The sequence below is a fragment of the Beta vulgaris genome, chromosome 4, assembly GCF_026745355.1.
Source record: "Beta vulgaris subsp. vulgaris cultivar EL10 chromosome 4, EL10.2, whole genome shotgun sequence".
Taxonomy (NCBI): domain Eukaryota; kingdom Viridiplantae; phylum Streptophyta; class Magnoliopsida; order Caryophyllales; family Amaranthaceae; genus Beta; species Beta vulgaris.
Genome location: NC_079205.1, coordinates 31,046,597 through 31,063,066, shown reverse-complemented (window position 1 = coordinate 31,063,066; position 16,470 = coordinate 31,046,597). Strand labels below are relative to the sequence as shown.

The following is a 16,470-nucleotide window of genomic DNA, read 5'->3' as shown; positions in this document are numbered from 1 at the left end:
CTTAGTCTCTTTTTACTACAATTAACAAAACTCACATTGCACATTGATTACATAATATCAATTAAGAAAAACAAAACTAACTAAAAACCTAGATTAATTCTGCATAAACTACATTAATCACATAATACAACCCTCCCCATCCCTCCCCCACCCCCTGCCCAGCATCCCCAGCCTTCCCCACCCACAAACACACCCTACCCAGCCCTCCCTCACCCCCTGCCTAGCCTCCCCAACCCTCTCCACCCCCTACCCACCCTCCCCCACCCCCTTTCCACCCTCCCCAACCATCCCCCATCCCCCACCCCCCCCCCCCACCCCAACCCCCATCAAGCAGACCTCTAATAACTAAACACATCCAATAATTATAATGTATCAATTATTATTTAATTACATACACATGCAAGAAAGTCACATAATCAAATCACACAGCGACACATGCAAGCTAAGATAATGACATGTTCAAATGTATGCATCCAGCCGAAGGTCCTTATCACTCCAACCTAACCCATCCTTGGACGTCTAATCTCACTAGTGAATACATGCCAACTTTTCAATTCTAAGGAAAATCCGGCAGCATTTTCCTATAGTTCTCCAGGTACACAATGTAGATAATTGCTTATCTACATATTACCCTAAGAACAATGTAGAGAAACGATAAGCCAAGACTTTCCTCAGAATTGAAAAGAAAAAACACACATTCGCTACCTAAGTGAGATCAAGCATCCAAGAATAGTCCCAAACCGGGGACTATTTACTCCTAATAAGTAAGTCTTGAACGAGTATCTAGGCATATGATGATGATTCATAGCTAAATTTCATTGTTTTCATACAATCTCATATCAAGAAACATACATACATTATAAGAAATACATATATACATTAATAAATTATCATAACTTAATCAAATTGAAACAGATGACAACTTTAAACAGATGAAACAAAAAAACAAAGAAATTAAACTAGTTACCTCTTAACACCAATGACGAGAATTGAAGAGAGAAGAGATAGTTGAAACTTTATTTGCCTTGCTTAGTCTATTTTTACTACAATTAACAAAACCCACATTGCATATTGATTACATAATATCAATTAAGAAAAACAAACCTAACTAAAAACCTAGATTAATTCTTCATAAACTACATTAATCACATAATACAACCCTCCCCAGTCCTCCCCCACCCCCTGCCCAGCATCCCCAGTCCTCCCCCACACACACACCCTACACAGCCCTCCCTCACCCCTACCCCAGCCTCCCCAACCCTCTCCACCCCTTGCCCACCCTTCCCCACCACCTGCCCACCCTCTCCCACCCCTGCCCCACCACCCTCACCACCACCCCCTACGTTCACTCTTACCTTAAATCAACTAAACGAACTCTAGTTATAATTAAAATGAACTTGTTCTAAACAATTTTAGTCGATTATTCCATTAATATTAATCAACAAAACCATGTTGATTTTGGTATTAAAAAAAAAACAGAAAAGAGTCATTTGCATTAATGTTTTGGAAAGTAAAAAAAATTGAAAAAGAGGAGAGAGAGTGAGAGAGGGGAATTACCGGAAGAGGAGGAGAGAATGTGGTGGTGGTGGCACTGCGTCGTGCGTCAATGCATGCAACCCACTAAAATCAACCCACGAATAGAAGAGAAGAAGTCACTGTTTTCCGGCGTTAGGGCTCCGGTGAGTGAGAGGACAAGACGTCGCGGTGCTCCGACGTTAATTAAAGCTCCGTGAGTGAGTGAGTGAGAACGAAGAAAATTTGAGGGAGTGAGTGAGAAGGAGTGTTTGTGCACGCAATTTTAGTTAAATGAAGGGTTATGTTTAGCCCTTCATTGCAGCCCTTAAAAAACGAAGGGCTGCAGTTTCTAGGCTAAACGCAACCCTTCAAGGGTTCCGGTCCCCATAAAACCGCATCCCTTCGTATACTTTTTCTAAAAAACGCAGCCTATAAAGACCAGCCCTTCCATTTTTTTTCCTCTAATGGCAAAATCTACATTCTCCAACACTAAGCCTGACTATTAACTAAAGGGACCTAAAGTGCGTTTAAGAATAACGCATAACTTGGACACATAAGACTAATTACAACTATTGTTGATCTTTCTGGACTGTTAGTGCTTCTGTTAAATTTAATGGAGTCGTTCCAAATTTGAAATTATGCATCGTATGAGTGTTGCCCATAGAGTCATGTATGATGATACCTACTATCAAGGAGATATTCTTACTCAGCTTTGAGTTTGTAATCACCCGATTAAAGACATCCAATTCACCAAGATGGTTGGATTTTCTTAATATGAAGTTTTAAGTTTCTTTTATTTGGTAAGATGAATAACTTTGTAGCTGTCCTCGCACAAGGACCAACCAACAGGCCAACCAAGGGCCCCACTTTATGAAAATTAACCCCTAATCTTGAGGTCATGAGGTGAAATTCCTAGCAAATGTGTTAAGCCAAGCTTGGTAATATGAAGCTTTAAGTGCTAGTTACTCTTAATACATGAATAAAAATATTTAAATACAATCCTTAAAATCAACATGACATTCTTATTTCTTTTATTAAAATACACTAAAATACTCATTGTTAAAATTTGGTAACCTGTAAACAGAAAGGGAAGAAGCACAGTAAGAACTATTTTCCCGAGGACCAATCTTTACAATCCACTTTTTTTGTGGGGTGGGGTGGGGTGGGGGGGGGGGTGGGGGGGGGGGGTTTATTCCCTCTACTGTATGTTTCTTGACTTGTACAGGAGGGTCAGCTTATAAAACTGTCGAAGACAATTGAAAATAGGAAGATAAGGAAGGGAAGCAAGAAAAAAAATCTTTATTCTAGCTAGGACTAAATTTTAGTGAGTGCTATATAGGAGCTCGTACCCCACTTATCTCTTGATGCTTTAAAACTATCATCCCATTTTTTGGGCTCAAAGACCCGTTTCTTTCTGCATCAAAGCTAGCATGGACACTATACAATACATATACAACAACAGAAAGAACAGAGAAAAACCCAAATCGAATGTACGATGCTCCATCGAGGGAACCCAACAAAAAAATGTTGAGGAATATAGACATCGATGGTAGCCATGGCATCAAAGGAACACCCCAAAACTCTGGTTTTCGTGCCTGAGGAACCAGGCACTGGAATAATCGCAAGAAAATGATAGCGATGATGGCGCATACACCAAGCATTACACCTTGAAGTTTACCAGATGGTACAAAATGCCAGATTAGTGTAAAAAGAACCGAGGTGACAGAGAATGAGCAGAGGAACGACAATGTAGGCCATGGACTCGTCGTTCCTATGGCTACATAACGCCGATAAACTACAGCATTGGCGACCATGTAAAAGACAAAGAGCGTGCCAATTGATACTAGGTTGAGGAGAATATCAAGATCAGTGAACAGCGCAATGGCTGCCGTCAAAATTCCTGCAAAAGGGAAATGAAGCAAGCATTAAGGACGTCTGACCCTTATTACATGATTTAATATGGTAACATTAAAGAGCAATTGAAAGTTTTAAACGGCAAAATTGTTACAAATCAACCAGATTCAACGTCCATTTTAAGACTAGAGCATGTCCACATACCCTAAGAGCAGTGTAATAGGATTTTTTATCCCGTGACTAATATACCTTATCTAGGCCAAGCACGACTTGTTATAGATCACAAATATTTGGTACCAAAAGTTCATTAAAGAAGTCCAAGTAATCCTGTATATTTATGCTTCCGAAAAAAAAAAAAAAAAAAGGAGGAAAGCTTTAGCCTCCATTCAACATCCACCAATCAGCGTGACATGTAAAAAAATAGAGCACTTGAGAACTTATCAAGGTGATAGATTATTCCACTTAAACAGCCCTTCCACTCAAGGATCTTTCAAAAAGGAAGATCACCAAGAGCATCTTGCAAATTGCAATCAAAGCATCACTTTCACATTAACTAATGGTACAGATCAAAAGGATAAATGTGTAAGAACAATGCTTATTCTAAGAAAGTCGGCGTTCTCAAGCAACATACATAGTAACTAAAAAAAGTAGCTACAAAATTCTAGCTTTAATGGAATCACAAACTAAATCACTCCAACAACGACTAGCCCTCTGAATCAAAACTCTAGCTTAACTTTTCCGTAGTATCTAGTCTTTAATCAGGAACACAAGACTTTTAGCTACATATCTCGTATATTTCCAAGCATAAAGATTGGAACATGGAAAGTCTCACTAACAAAAATCAACAATCTTCACTCTCTGTTATTTGGACTGTCCATTTTACCTTAAGTACCTATATCATCATCATACCTGAGTGCGAGTAATATAGGCTTCGCCAAATGCATAACACGCACTGAATTCAACAAATAATGTTTTACTATATTGCTGAAGAAAATTATGATTTCTTTCATATAATTTGAGTCAATGAGTAATCACTAATGTATAGAGGGTATCAAGGATGTCTTGGCCTCGTGATTAAGATTGAGGTGCTGTGAACGATAGGTCACAGGTTCAAATCCCCTCTCCGCTTATTTGTAATTTGTAGTGCCTTTGTGGCTCATATGGATCAAAAAAACTAATGTATAAAGGGACTCGTACATGTAGATAAAATATTGAGTATGTTTCTTTCCTTCCATAAAGAATTCATTGGCCTTCCTAAATTATTGATTAGATTTTGCCATATTCACTGTCCTTGCTGGTGGTTGTTAAACAGTGAAATGTACAAAGACTAAACAAACTTGGAACCACGGAATCATGTTAACGTGTTCATCCATTTATTAAATAAAAAATTTGCCTCGAGTCCCTTGAGATCTCATAAAGCCATGATTTTGTAGATCCAAAAGCATCTTTATTTCTAAAATTGATCCTTAAGCTTTACACCAAGAGAGCACTTCCTCGCTATAACCCGATGTCACGGCCAATAGGAAATCATGTATGATGTGTCGTCGACCTACCCCATTCCTACCCATTATATATCAATAAAAATCAATAAAACAATATTGTACTTTCTCGAACTCTTATTAGCTGCAACATTAGCTTCCTACAGGTCACCTTCACAAGGTTGGATCTTATTTATTGCTACTTATAATATACATCAGGATTTCAAGTCTTGCAAAATCCATCTCATCGCTTTTAAATATCAACTTTTTATAATTTTCACCAATAACAAACTTAAAGTTATAAAGAAAAGTCCAAACTCATATATTAGAGACAGTGTGAACCATGTAAGAGCATTTCTTAAATATAGTCAAAAAAAAAAATTAATAACTTGGTAAATGAAAACATATTTTGAATTTTTCATTTCGTATTATTTGATAAGTTTATATTTAAAGTTTCATAGTATAAGTTCGTTATCTCATGTGCTTATATTGATTCCCTATATCTCTATTATATAAGCCAAGTGATGAGGTGTGGTGTCTGCTTTTGAAGTGACTAAAATATTTTCTAATAATTTAAAATAATATTTTTCTTTTCATAAAAAATTGAAAAATGAAAATTAATGACACTTGCTATGAGTAGGTCAAAAATGTAATGTGCAATACCATTAATAACTTGACAAACTTGATTGACACAATCAATTCACAAAATCAATTAGAATCTTCAACCAAAAAAAGTTAGCAACATATCGTGATAACATAATATTTCATATTTACAAAGTTCAAACAATATGGTTTATTAACATCTATAATTGTTAAAGAACTATACTAAAGTCGCTGAAAAAAAAATTATTAAATCATCGACCAAATTTTACAGTGACGGTATTGAACAGTTAAAAATCATTTACCTTTAATTTAAAAGATAATAACATCTACAAAAGAACGTCAATAATTTATATCACTATCAAAATAATTGTAGATAAAAAAAACATGTCCATTTATATATAACTACATAAGATTGTCGAACCACGCATCGCGTGCATATGCAACTAGTATTAACATAAACAAAGTCACTTTATTCTAGATCAAAATATTTCCTTTGTATTTCTTTAGTTTACTCATTTGGAATCTTAACACTATTCACAATTAGAGAATTTCCTACACTTTTAAAATATATAAGGATAAATAGAGTCATCTAAAGTCTTGTTTGATTCGTCACAATGAGTATATTTCCTCCATTTTGTTTTAAATGAAACATTTGTTTTTTTACCCAACCCAACGCGTTTATTTGATCATTAATATCTTTAGTTGTGCACACCTAAAAAATGTAAAAAAAAGTGATAATTTGATAGTATGCATCTAGACGAATCTAACAAGATACCACTTGGCGATGTTTTTCTTTATATAATAATGATACATTCAAGTCACAATTGATCAATAAATAGTGTCATTTCACCCAATAATTTATTTAAAACATAACGGAAAAAGTATTATTTATATTCAATAAGTTATAATTCTCATCAATAAGTAATGAAATTGTTTAAGGCCAAAAAGTAGATTAACAAATGAGCACAATCAAATTACATAAACAAAAAAAGTAGGAGAGTATTAAATAGTTGAAATTCTTACACTTAAAACACAAGTATACAAATTCGAGTACGCTTTTGCTTACTTTAGATTATTTGATAAGAACTTTTTTTCTAACTTTCCATAATGATGCTAAACTCGGGTGCGATCACTAACAAAATATAATCATCATCAACAACCAAGTAAAAAGACCCAATTTTAAATTGTGTAAAGTTTTATTTTGCAATCCCAAATATATCATCAACTTATGAACATGGCCGACAATTATACAAGACAATAAAATCGATCATAAGAGGCTGACCCACATGTCGTTTCCTTGCGGCTTATACTAGAACTATATGAGCCACTTCTAATGATAAATCATCCATATCTTACTCACATAGTCCAGAAAACAACACGTAAGCTTGTCTCTCGTGTACTCCTATAAATATCAGGTATCAAAAACTATTATGACAACATTTTCCACATCATGACAGGCTTCAGCTACCCTCATAAATTAATCAAGACACCAATTATATCATCATATCCACCCTCTAATCGCTTAAAAAAAATTCACCTGTGACATATCACAGGGCCAATTTAGTTCTATAAGATTGCGCTGATGTCAACAATTTGGCAAGGACGAGTCTTTTAGAAGAACAAAAAGGGCTCTTGCCCTTTCAAAATAATCTATTTCTAACTACATAGAGTTCCTTCAATAAACTAATTTTAATCAACATTAACATATACAAAAAGGGTTTATTAGGTTGACATAAAAATTTTAGAGGAAGTAAGATATGATCAGATTATTAGGTTGACAAAATGTAGGATATTGTACTTCCTAATAAGTTGTACTACCCACAAAATATATAAAGTTACTTACCTAGAGCGACTAAGTAGAACTTTCCATGTAATATACTATTTTTCATAGTTAACCAAATAATTTTTACCACTTACTGTAAATGAAACTTCAAAAGAAATACCACTTACAAGCAATGAAAAAGCCCAAAATTTCATGACAAGTTTTTATACACCATGTGCATACTAACATCAATCCTACCTAAACCTGGTAAAGGTGACCTCAACCCGAAGACTTGAGGTCAATGACACGAATCAAGACCAATTCAAACCCGAAACTCAAACCTGAAATAAATTGAACCGAACAAAAACTAATTTTCCCTGATAGCCAATTAACCCAAACTTAATTGACGAATCCAACCCGAAATCATCCAACTCGATAGGTCTCCACATGTATTCCATAGATTCAACTCGATCCATATATCTTGGCCTAGTGGTTAAGATTAAGGTGTTGTGAATGATAGGTTATAGATCGATTCCCCCCTCCCCTTCTCTGTATTGCCTTCATGGCTTATATAAATTTTTTCAAAAAAAACTCGACCCCAAATGTATTGTATAATTTTTAATATTATAAATTCTGTTTGGATAAAGACAAAAAATTGCTTTGCATTTAAGTCATTTAACTTGTAACTACTATGGATTTAAAAATATGTTTTATATATATAACGAAGGTCAATTGACACTTTTGCCTTAACGTATATCTTCCACTCGTGCTGCTATACACTCTTTTCCGGGTCGCTATAGACCAAACATTTTCAAAGACTAATATTCCAGCAAATTATTGTGTTGTCTAATAATTCATTTGTAATAATTCATCAAATGAATTAGTCTGTAAGACTGCGGTGTCGGACAAGCCTGTGTATGAGCTTCGTAATTAAGTTATCCATAAAATTATATTCGGATCTCTGTTAGGTGATGTCTCATATAGGCAGAATAACTTGTATTGGTGACGTATATGAAGCGATTGGTATGTTATGCCGCCAATTGTAGTATTTTAAATGATTTATTTTTATGTTATACAATTAACTAGTTTTGAAGCCCGTGCGTTGCACGGGTTGTTTTTTATATTTTTTTATTGTAATTTTTGGTTGACATTATTGATTTTGTATTACCTTTACTTTATGTTAATAAAATCATCATTAATTATTCATCAAATTGTCTCATAAAATTGCGCTTACTTTATTAAGGATTTACTTATCCCCTACACTTGTTAATTAAAGGAGTACCTCTATGCTAAACTACACTTTTTTTTTTCATTTTCTTAATTTCATGCCCAAACCCATTATTGTAGTAGAAAAAGAATTGATAAAATATTTGTCATTATACCCTTATTTAGTTATCTTTAATATCTTTAATTATCTATTAATAAAATTTATAAAAAGTTGATATAAAGTTAGTATTGCAATGGTTGTTTCAATCTCTAATAAGTGAACGCATATTGACCGATATTGTCAACTAACATATCAGTATATCACTATAATGAAAGTTTAAAAATAAAATAAAGTAGATATTGAGTCGCCACAAATGCAAAGAAGCTGTCATTGAAAATGTTGGCTACTTTAGTAGATTTGCAGCAGTTCATTAGATGCTATCGTATGGTTTAGGCAAATCTCAAGAATCAGGTTCTTTATTTTATTTTGTGATTTTATATGTGAATCATAGTCGTAGAGTGAATATACAGTATAGTAGTACTTATAATACATTCCAAGTTATAATAGATCCCTAAAAGATAAATTTTTTTGGTTTTGTCATAGCAGTAGAGTGAATAAACTCTTATCTCTCAAACTCTAAATTTTATTATCTCTCAAACTCTAAATTTTATTATCTCTAAATTAATAAGATGATGTGGCAATCCTAGGTGGCGCGCTCTATGCTCCCGAAAAGTTCCTCTTTTATATATATATATTGATATTGATTGTAGTTATTTCTAAAACTGAAATGGAATTGGCTTACACAACCAAAACAGCCTAACTTGGCAGAAACAATAGAACCTAAAGGTGTAATTTCTTGACCAACGTTTTTGATCGAAAATTAACGTCGAGAAATAGCCGTGAGTCTGATCTCGCAAAATAAATTTTGATTAAGGTTGTAAAACGTCAAAAAAAAAAATTACAAGATTTTTTCTTACAAAAAGGTATTTATAAAAATTGTTTCTCAGAATTTTTCTATTTATAATAATAGAGTAAGGACATGTTCTCCCGAACTTATTTTCAGTTCAGTTCAATTCAGTTCAGTCATTTAATTCTCTAATAAAACAATGATAATTATTATTATTATTACTATTACTATTATAACTACTAATATCATGATTACAATTATTATTATATTATTATCATTGTTATTATTACTCCTATTATTATTGCTTTAATATTATTATTATTTTAATATTGCTAATTATTATTTTGCTAATATTTTTTTTCTATATGATTCGGCTAGTTATATTGAAATGATAAATTAAGCCTAAAAAGTACTTATTGCTATAATATTTGTCATTGTTCAAAGTACAAACTTTTTAATAGATGACAACAAAAAAACTATTAACGGTTTTTTCACCAAGTACCCCTCATGTTTTCAAAATTCACATGGTACCCCTCAGTTTTGTGTAAATACACTCAGATATCTTAATGACTAACGACATTAACCACCTTTAGTCATTAACTCTAATTAACCCCTAATTAACCTAACTAAACTCTAATTAACCTAAATAAACCCTAAAACCTAACTAACCCCTAACCACCCAGCCTCCCTCCACCACCACAGAGCCCCCTACCCACACAGCAGCCCGAGCTCCTCCCCTGCAGCAGCTCGACCCCCTCCCTGCTGGGCTGCGATTCCTTCGATGTTTCCGATTAGAGATGTTCAAAGTGCGAAAATTCAAGGGGAGGGGGCTGCGAGAATTGTGGGTGGGTGAAACGTGCGGAAATTGAAGGGGTGGGGGTGTGGGTGTGGGGGAAGGGTGGTCGATTGTTGGGCTACGTGGGTCGGTGCTGGGCTGCGTGGTGTCGGAGGGGCTAGTGAGGTTGCGGTAGTGGGGATGGGGGTGGGGGAGGGGCAGGGGTGGTACGGGGTGGTACGGGGTGGTACGGGGTGGGGTCGGGCTACTGCGAGGGTGGGGGGAGGGGGATGTGTGGTGGTGGCGGCTTGGTGGGGGTTGGGTGGTGGTGGAGGGGGGTTGGGTGGTGGTTAGGGTTAGGTTAGGGTTAGGATTAAGGTTAGTTAGGAGTTAGGGTTTAGGGTTTATTTAGGTTAATTAGGGGAAATTATGGGTTAATTAGAATTAATGACTAACGACGGTTAACGTCATTAGCCATTAAGGGTATTTGGGTGTATTTACACAAAATGGAGGGATAGCCTGTGAATTTTGAGAACTTGGAGGGTACTAGGTGAATTTTTTGAAAACTCGGGAGTAATCGGTGAAAAAATCGTACTATTTATAATAACAACAATAATATTTGTCATTGTTGAAATGAAAAAAATTACATATTTTGATAGTTGAATTACTAGACAAAATAATAATACTATCGAACATTAACTAGTTTTCATAATCGATTAATTATTATTTTATGTAATAACTTATTATTATTAATAAATCATTATTATCAATTTAATATTATATTAAATTCAATACTATTAGTAATAATTTAATTCAATTCAATTCAATTTAGTTGCAATCAATTCAGTTAATTTTATGTCGAACAAAAATAGTTTAAAATGCAGCAAACAATTAAAAAATCCACATAATATGTACATTAATAACGGATTGGATTAGAGATTAAACTTGGATAGATAAATAGATAGAGTAGTAATGAGTATAGGTACGGTGACGATAGGGAGTAAAGAGAGAGGAGAGAGAAATAGTTGTAAGTAATAAAGAGAAAGAGACAGGATGAGAGGAGGGGAAAAGGAGAAGAAAGCAACGTTACCGAGAAAAGCGGAAGCGTTGACGGGTGTAGATGTCTTAGGATGGACCCTAGCGAACCAAGCTGGAACAACGTTTGACCGTCCGATCACACACATGTAACGGGCCTGACCCAACATCGCCACCATTAAAGATGTTAATATCCCAAAACTGGCCCCACCTCCTATCACATTCGACACCCATTCCCACCCTTTTTCTGCCTTGAATGCTCCTGTAAATGCTGCCTCTGGGTCTATCTGCACCATCCCCAATGAAAAGTATTCAAAACAAATTTTAAATATTAGTATATTACCATTGACCTAACAAAATACATTTGATTATAAATAAATATGTTTACGTATGATGGAAAGATTAGAGTAGAAAAACTTGGGGTACTCAAAACTAAAAGTATGTAATCTTCTGTATTAAGAAGTTCCTTCATTGCCAATTTGCCAAAACTATACATTAACGTTATTGACAATATGTTCAAATTTCCTTTTTTTTTTTTTGGAGCTTCGGGATTTTTTTTATATCTCTTTATCTTTTCGATTTTCTTGAACCTTGTGCATATTATAATGCTATGAGTTTTAAAAAAATTAAAAATTATAAGCACAGTGACAAGACTGACAACAACTCAATCGATCAGAAAATATATATACTTCTTCCGTTTCATAATACTCGCTACACTTTTTATGGTAGAAAGTTTCACATTACTTGCTACACTTTTTTTTTTTAGTTATAAACTCTCTCTATCTCTCTCCTCTCACATGGTTGCCTTTTCATTTTACTTTCTACCTCTCTCTTCTCCAAAAATTACCTAAGAGTCCGTGAATTAAAAAGTGTAGCAAGTAATATAAGAGGGAGGAAGTAGGTTTCAATTCCTTAACAGTAAGACATTTTTCTTAACCTTTTTCTTATTCTCAAAATGTTTAGTCGTTAACTTGAATTGAGTTGACTGACACAAGAGAATCTGATGCAATAACATATATTATACTCATATAACAGTTTGAGATTAGCCTATGTTACATCGAATATTTGTAAATAGTGCATAATATTCTTTTTTTTTTAAACAAAAAAGTCTTTTTCCTTTAAAACGTTATTTTTTAAAAAAGTATCAAAAATACCACTTAAATATGCAAATAGGTCATATGTCAAATACTATAAAGTTGCAATATGTTTCTATTTATACTCTCTTTTTTTTTTTACTTACTATTTAAAGATGTTATTTAATCCTTAACATCTCTTATTTTGTTAACGTAAAAATTACATATACACATGCACCGCTGTGGGAATGGTTTGACCCATCTACATCCAGTTCAGTAACAGTTTTGTTGTGACAGCATTTCAGAAAATTAAAATATAACTGTAGTCAGCACATAGAAAAAAATAATTTGCACTCCTGCTACACAAGTTATTAATAAATTACAAATTGCGCTCACAAAAGTTTGGGTCTGCATTTTATCAACCATCCATTTAGAAATTTCTTGTGTACACGCAAAGTAGCAAAACCATTTACGGTTGAGCATCCAAAAGTAATAAAAAGCAATCATGATAGAAATAAAAAAGATTTGAAGTAGTGCAAGAAATGCCAACTTCATAAAATTTGAGTGAAAAAATACAAACCAAAAACTAATTTTGAAAGATGAAAAAGTTATATGTTGTCACCTTAAAAAGAAAAATTTCATATGTAGCTTGATGTTCAAAAGTGATATATAAAATACTCCCTCTAATCTTTATTAGTTTATCCGAAACTTTTGTATAAAGTTTTAAAAGAAATAACGTTGTGAGACATAGAACGAAAGATAAACTATTATTTTATATTAAAATAGAATGTATGTGATGAAAAGTTAATGGTCACTTTCCAAAAATAAAAACAAAAGAAATGGGTAAATAATAAGGACCATACCAAAAACGAATACAGGCAAACTAATAGAGACCGGAAGTAGTAATAACTACGCATTAATAACACTGATTTACATAATTTCCTATAAATTTTAAAATTTATCCAATAAAAAATATATTTAATGTTTATTGTGAATCATATAATTTTTTTCTAATATACTTCATATAAGTGAAAACATAGTTCTGAGAACTTATATGATTCGTTTCACTAATTACATTAAAAATATCAATTTTTTTATAAATTTTTATTAACCTATAATTCAAGAAAATACTAATATATTAATGTATACGTTAGCAAACATGGAAACAAAAAAGTACAAAAAAAAAAAAAGACGTTACTCTCCGGTTTAAAAAAGTTAATCGACCAAAAAATCTCAATATCTAATGTTGTGCTATAATGCATCATGACATTCATGTATGCACTTAAAACCAATGACCCACATTATTGAATTTTTAGGGTGTGTTTATCCCTAAACTACGGTGATCAGTTAGGAATTAGGGTTGGCTCAAATAGTGAGTTTTTTCATCTTCTCTAACAAGTTTAGGATTTAATTTCTACCTGAAGTATTTGCTTGGGATTTGAGGGGGAGGGGGTTTGAAAGGTGTTGGCTTATAATGGGTATCTTGATGGAGACTCTGTGCAAGGACAGCGCAGAAAGATTTTTCTTACCAAATTTTTTAAGAAAATATCAATGGTGATCGGTCTTTGCTTCACACTCTCTCAAGACTCTTACCAAATTTGTTTTAATATAGTTTGTAATGTGGACACTCTCTCAAAACTCTTACAAACTTGTTTTAATGTAGTTTGTAAAGTGGACAATCTTGAAATTTAAGACTCTCCTTAATACTCTTCCAAAGAGATTATAGGTGCAATAAAGTAATATAAAGTGAATTTAGATAGAGTGCTAGAGATATAGTGTAAAATTAAAATGATTCTAAAGATTAAAAAAAAGTAGATAAATTTGGAAAAATTGATGTTGCAAATTTTTAGTTGAATTGAAGGAATAAACAAACTCTTAATAACCATTTGACAATTTGTTTTATTTCACTCTTTGCAATAATACAACAACTCACTTTTCAAATTAGACTTTTGTAAAATATATTATGTTTTTCTTAGAAAAAAAAACCTTTGAATCAAGTACTAAAATTAAAACATGAAGTATTTTGTAATAACAAAAAAAATTATTTATTATTATTAGAAAAAATAATTGATTCAAATACCAACCTCTCTTAAGCTATTATCCTACCGAATAACAAGTTTAAAGGTTGGATATAAACCTAAACAATAAAGACCCATTGTCACCATAAGGTGAACTAATCACAAAAACATATGGAGTACTTGAAATCATTTTATAAGATATGTAAAAAGTTGGATGAGCATAATTTTGGATTGAAGTTAAAAGTTAGAATTATATATAGGGCCCAAAAAAATGATTTTGAGTAGTAGTACAAGTACTTAAAATTGAATTGATTGGGAGACGTACGGCGTCGTATGGAAGGAGCATGGACATTGAAGTAGACATCAAGCAGTACAGAAATGTGACGAGAATAACGGAACCCGAAACTCCGATAGGAATATCTTTGACCGGGTTATGAACCTCCTCTGCCATGGTTGAAACGGCGTCGTATCCAATGTAACTCAAGTAAACCAAGGCTGCTCCATTGAAAACTCCGGTCAACCCGTGCGGAAAAAACCCACCCGGATGATTCGGATTCTCCGGATTTGTAAAGTTCTTCACATCTCCTTTGATGAATCCCATTACAACTATGAATGCAATGAACAATAAATGTAATGCTGTGAGCACCATGTTTACTGCTGAACTCTCCCTCGTACTGTAACAAAAAGAAAATTAATTAATGTAATTACCATAAGAAAGCAGAGATCTTTTTGAGAAACTTCCGATTCATCTCTCGGAAGTACCAAATTTGCAAATTAAGTAGTGGTTTACGGGATTTAATGTCATACACTAGTTAGTAGTTACTAGTAAAAGTTATATATATAATTATGGCTATGTAGTATTGGTAGAGTCGGAGATGAATCGGATGGCCCTCGATCTTATAGAAGAAATGTAGGAGGATGATTAAAGGGAAAATTGAAGAAAACCTGTAACAGATGATGAGAGTAATAATGAGAATGACGAGGACAGCAATGACGTCAATTTCATTGAAACCTTTAGGGAGGAAAGAGAGCGTGAACCTCCACTTAGAGGTGGATACGCCGATTGCAGTTCCCAAGTAGGCAGTGAAGCTTCTAGCAACGGCTGCATTTGATAGAACATAATCCAACACTAAATTCGCTCCAGTAAGAAATGCAGCAAACTCCCCTGTTTTAATATGTCAAATAAAACGACTGAATTTTATACGGCCACGAGACTGTAGAGAAATAGGAAAAGATAGAGATATCAAGTATATACCGAAGGTGACGCGGAGATACGTGAAGGCACCACCAGCGAGGGGGATATCGACAGCGAACTCGGTGTAGCAGAAAGCGGAGAGGAGAGCGCAGAAGCCGGCAATGGCGTAGGAGAGAACAACGGCTGGACCAGCGTACGAGTGAGAGGCTTTGCCAGCGGTGACGAAGACGCCAGCACCGACCATACCGCCGATGCCGAGTCCAACAAGGTCGTACCAACGAAGGGATCGTCGCATGTCGGGTCCGGACCGGGATTTGAACTGACTAAGCTCTTCGAAAGGGGTGGAGACAGAAATGGCTCGGCGAGCTAGACGTTTTGGGGTCTGAGTGAGGGCTCGGAAGTACGCTGGGATTGTTGAGAAGGATGAAGAAGAGGTTTCTTGATGAGTTTGGTTCATTGTTCTTGACTGTTTTTTATTGGATAAATTTGGAGAGAGATAGATATGTTGTGTTTTTTTGGTGTTTTATCTATTCCTCTGCCCTTTTGCTTGTTTTGAGGAGAAAGAGAGGGAAAGGATTAAGGATGGTTGTGTGAGTTCAGAGGAGAAGAAACGGAAGTAGATAACTAGATATATGTGTGAGAATTGAGGAGGTGGAGGTGGTCAGGTGGAGGAGGGAGTCGAATGGTTGTTGCTTGTTAGTAGAAATGATTATTATGGAGCAGTATAAATAACCCAACAAACTTTATACTACCTCCGTTTTTTATTAGATGTTGCACTTTTCAAATCACGGACTCCTAGGTAAATTTTTGATAGGAGGGAGATAGCAGAGAGAAGTTATTACCCAAAATAAAAGTGTAACATGTAATTTAAAACTTTCTAAAATAGAAAGTGTAACATCTAAAAAAACGGAAGAAGTAAGTAAAAGTAAAAACTAGCGAGTATTCCAAGCGATGCCTCAGGCAATCAGGTTGTTACTTTTATTTAACTTTTTGTCAAGTGGGAAAAAGTTGATATAATGACCTGATAAGTAATTGCATGATTTTTTAA

At 34.2% G+C, this 16,470-nt stretch overlaps 1 protein-coding gene across 1 annotated transcript; it reads right to left on the bottom strand.

Annotated features, from left to right (window-relative positions):
* Positions 1–2,794: 2,794 nt before the first annotated feature.
* Positions 2,795–16,123, bottom strand: LOC104907784 (cationic amino acid transporter 6, chloroplastic). Its single transcript, XM_010696774.4, has 5 exons — positions 15,483–16,123; positions 15,173–15,392; positions 14,553–14,901; positions 11,192–11,423; positions 2,795–3,415 (listed from the first exon to the last, which is right to left on the bottom strand). Exons 1-5 carry the CDS (start codon positions 15,877–15,879, stop codon positions 2,847–2,849), a joined length of 1,767 nt encoding a protein of 588 aa, XP_010695076.1. The 5' UTR covers positions 15,880–16,123; the 3' UTR covers positions 2,795–2,846.
* Between the last annotated feature and the right edge of the window lie 347 nt (positions 16,124–16,470).

What these genes read in the sequence shown, in the direction of transcription:
- LOC104907784 (XM_010696774.4), bottom strand. Translation starts at nt 15,879, where the DNA reads ATGAACCAAACTCATCAAGAAACCTCTTCTTCATCCTTCTCAACAATC. An exon ending in TGCTCCTTCCATACGACGCC is followed by an intron (nt 11,424 to 14,552) that starts GTACGTCTCCCA and finishes GGGATGGTGCAG; the next exon opens with ATAGACCCAGAGGCAGCATT. An exon ending in CAACGCTTCCGCTTTTCTCG is followed by an intron (nt 3,416 to 11,191) that starts GTAACGTTGCTT and finishes TCCCTTTTGCAG; the next exon opens with GAATTTTGACGGCAGCCATT.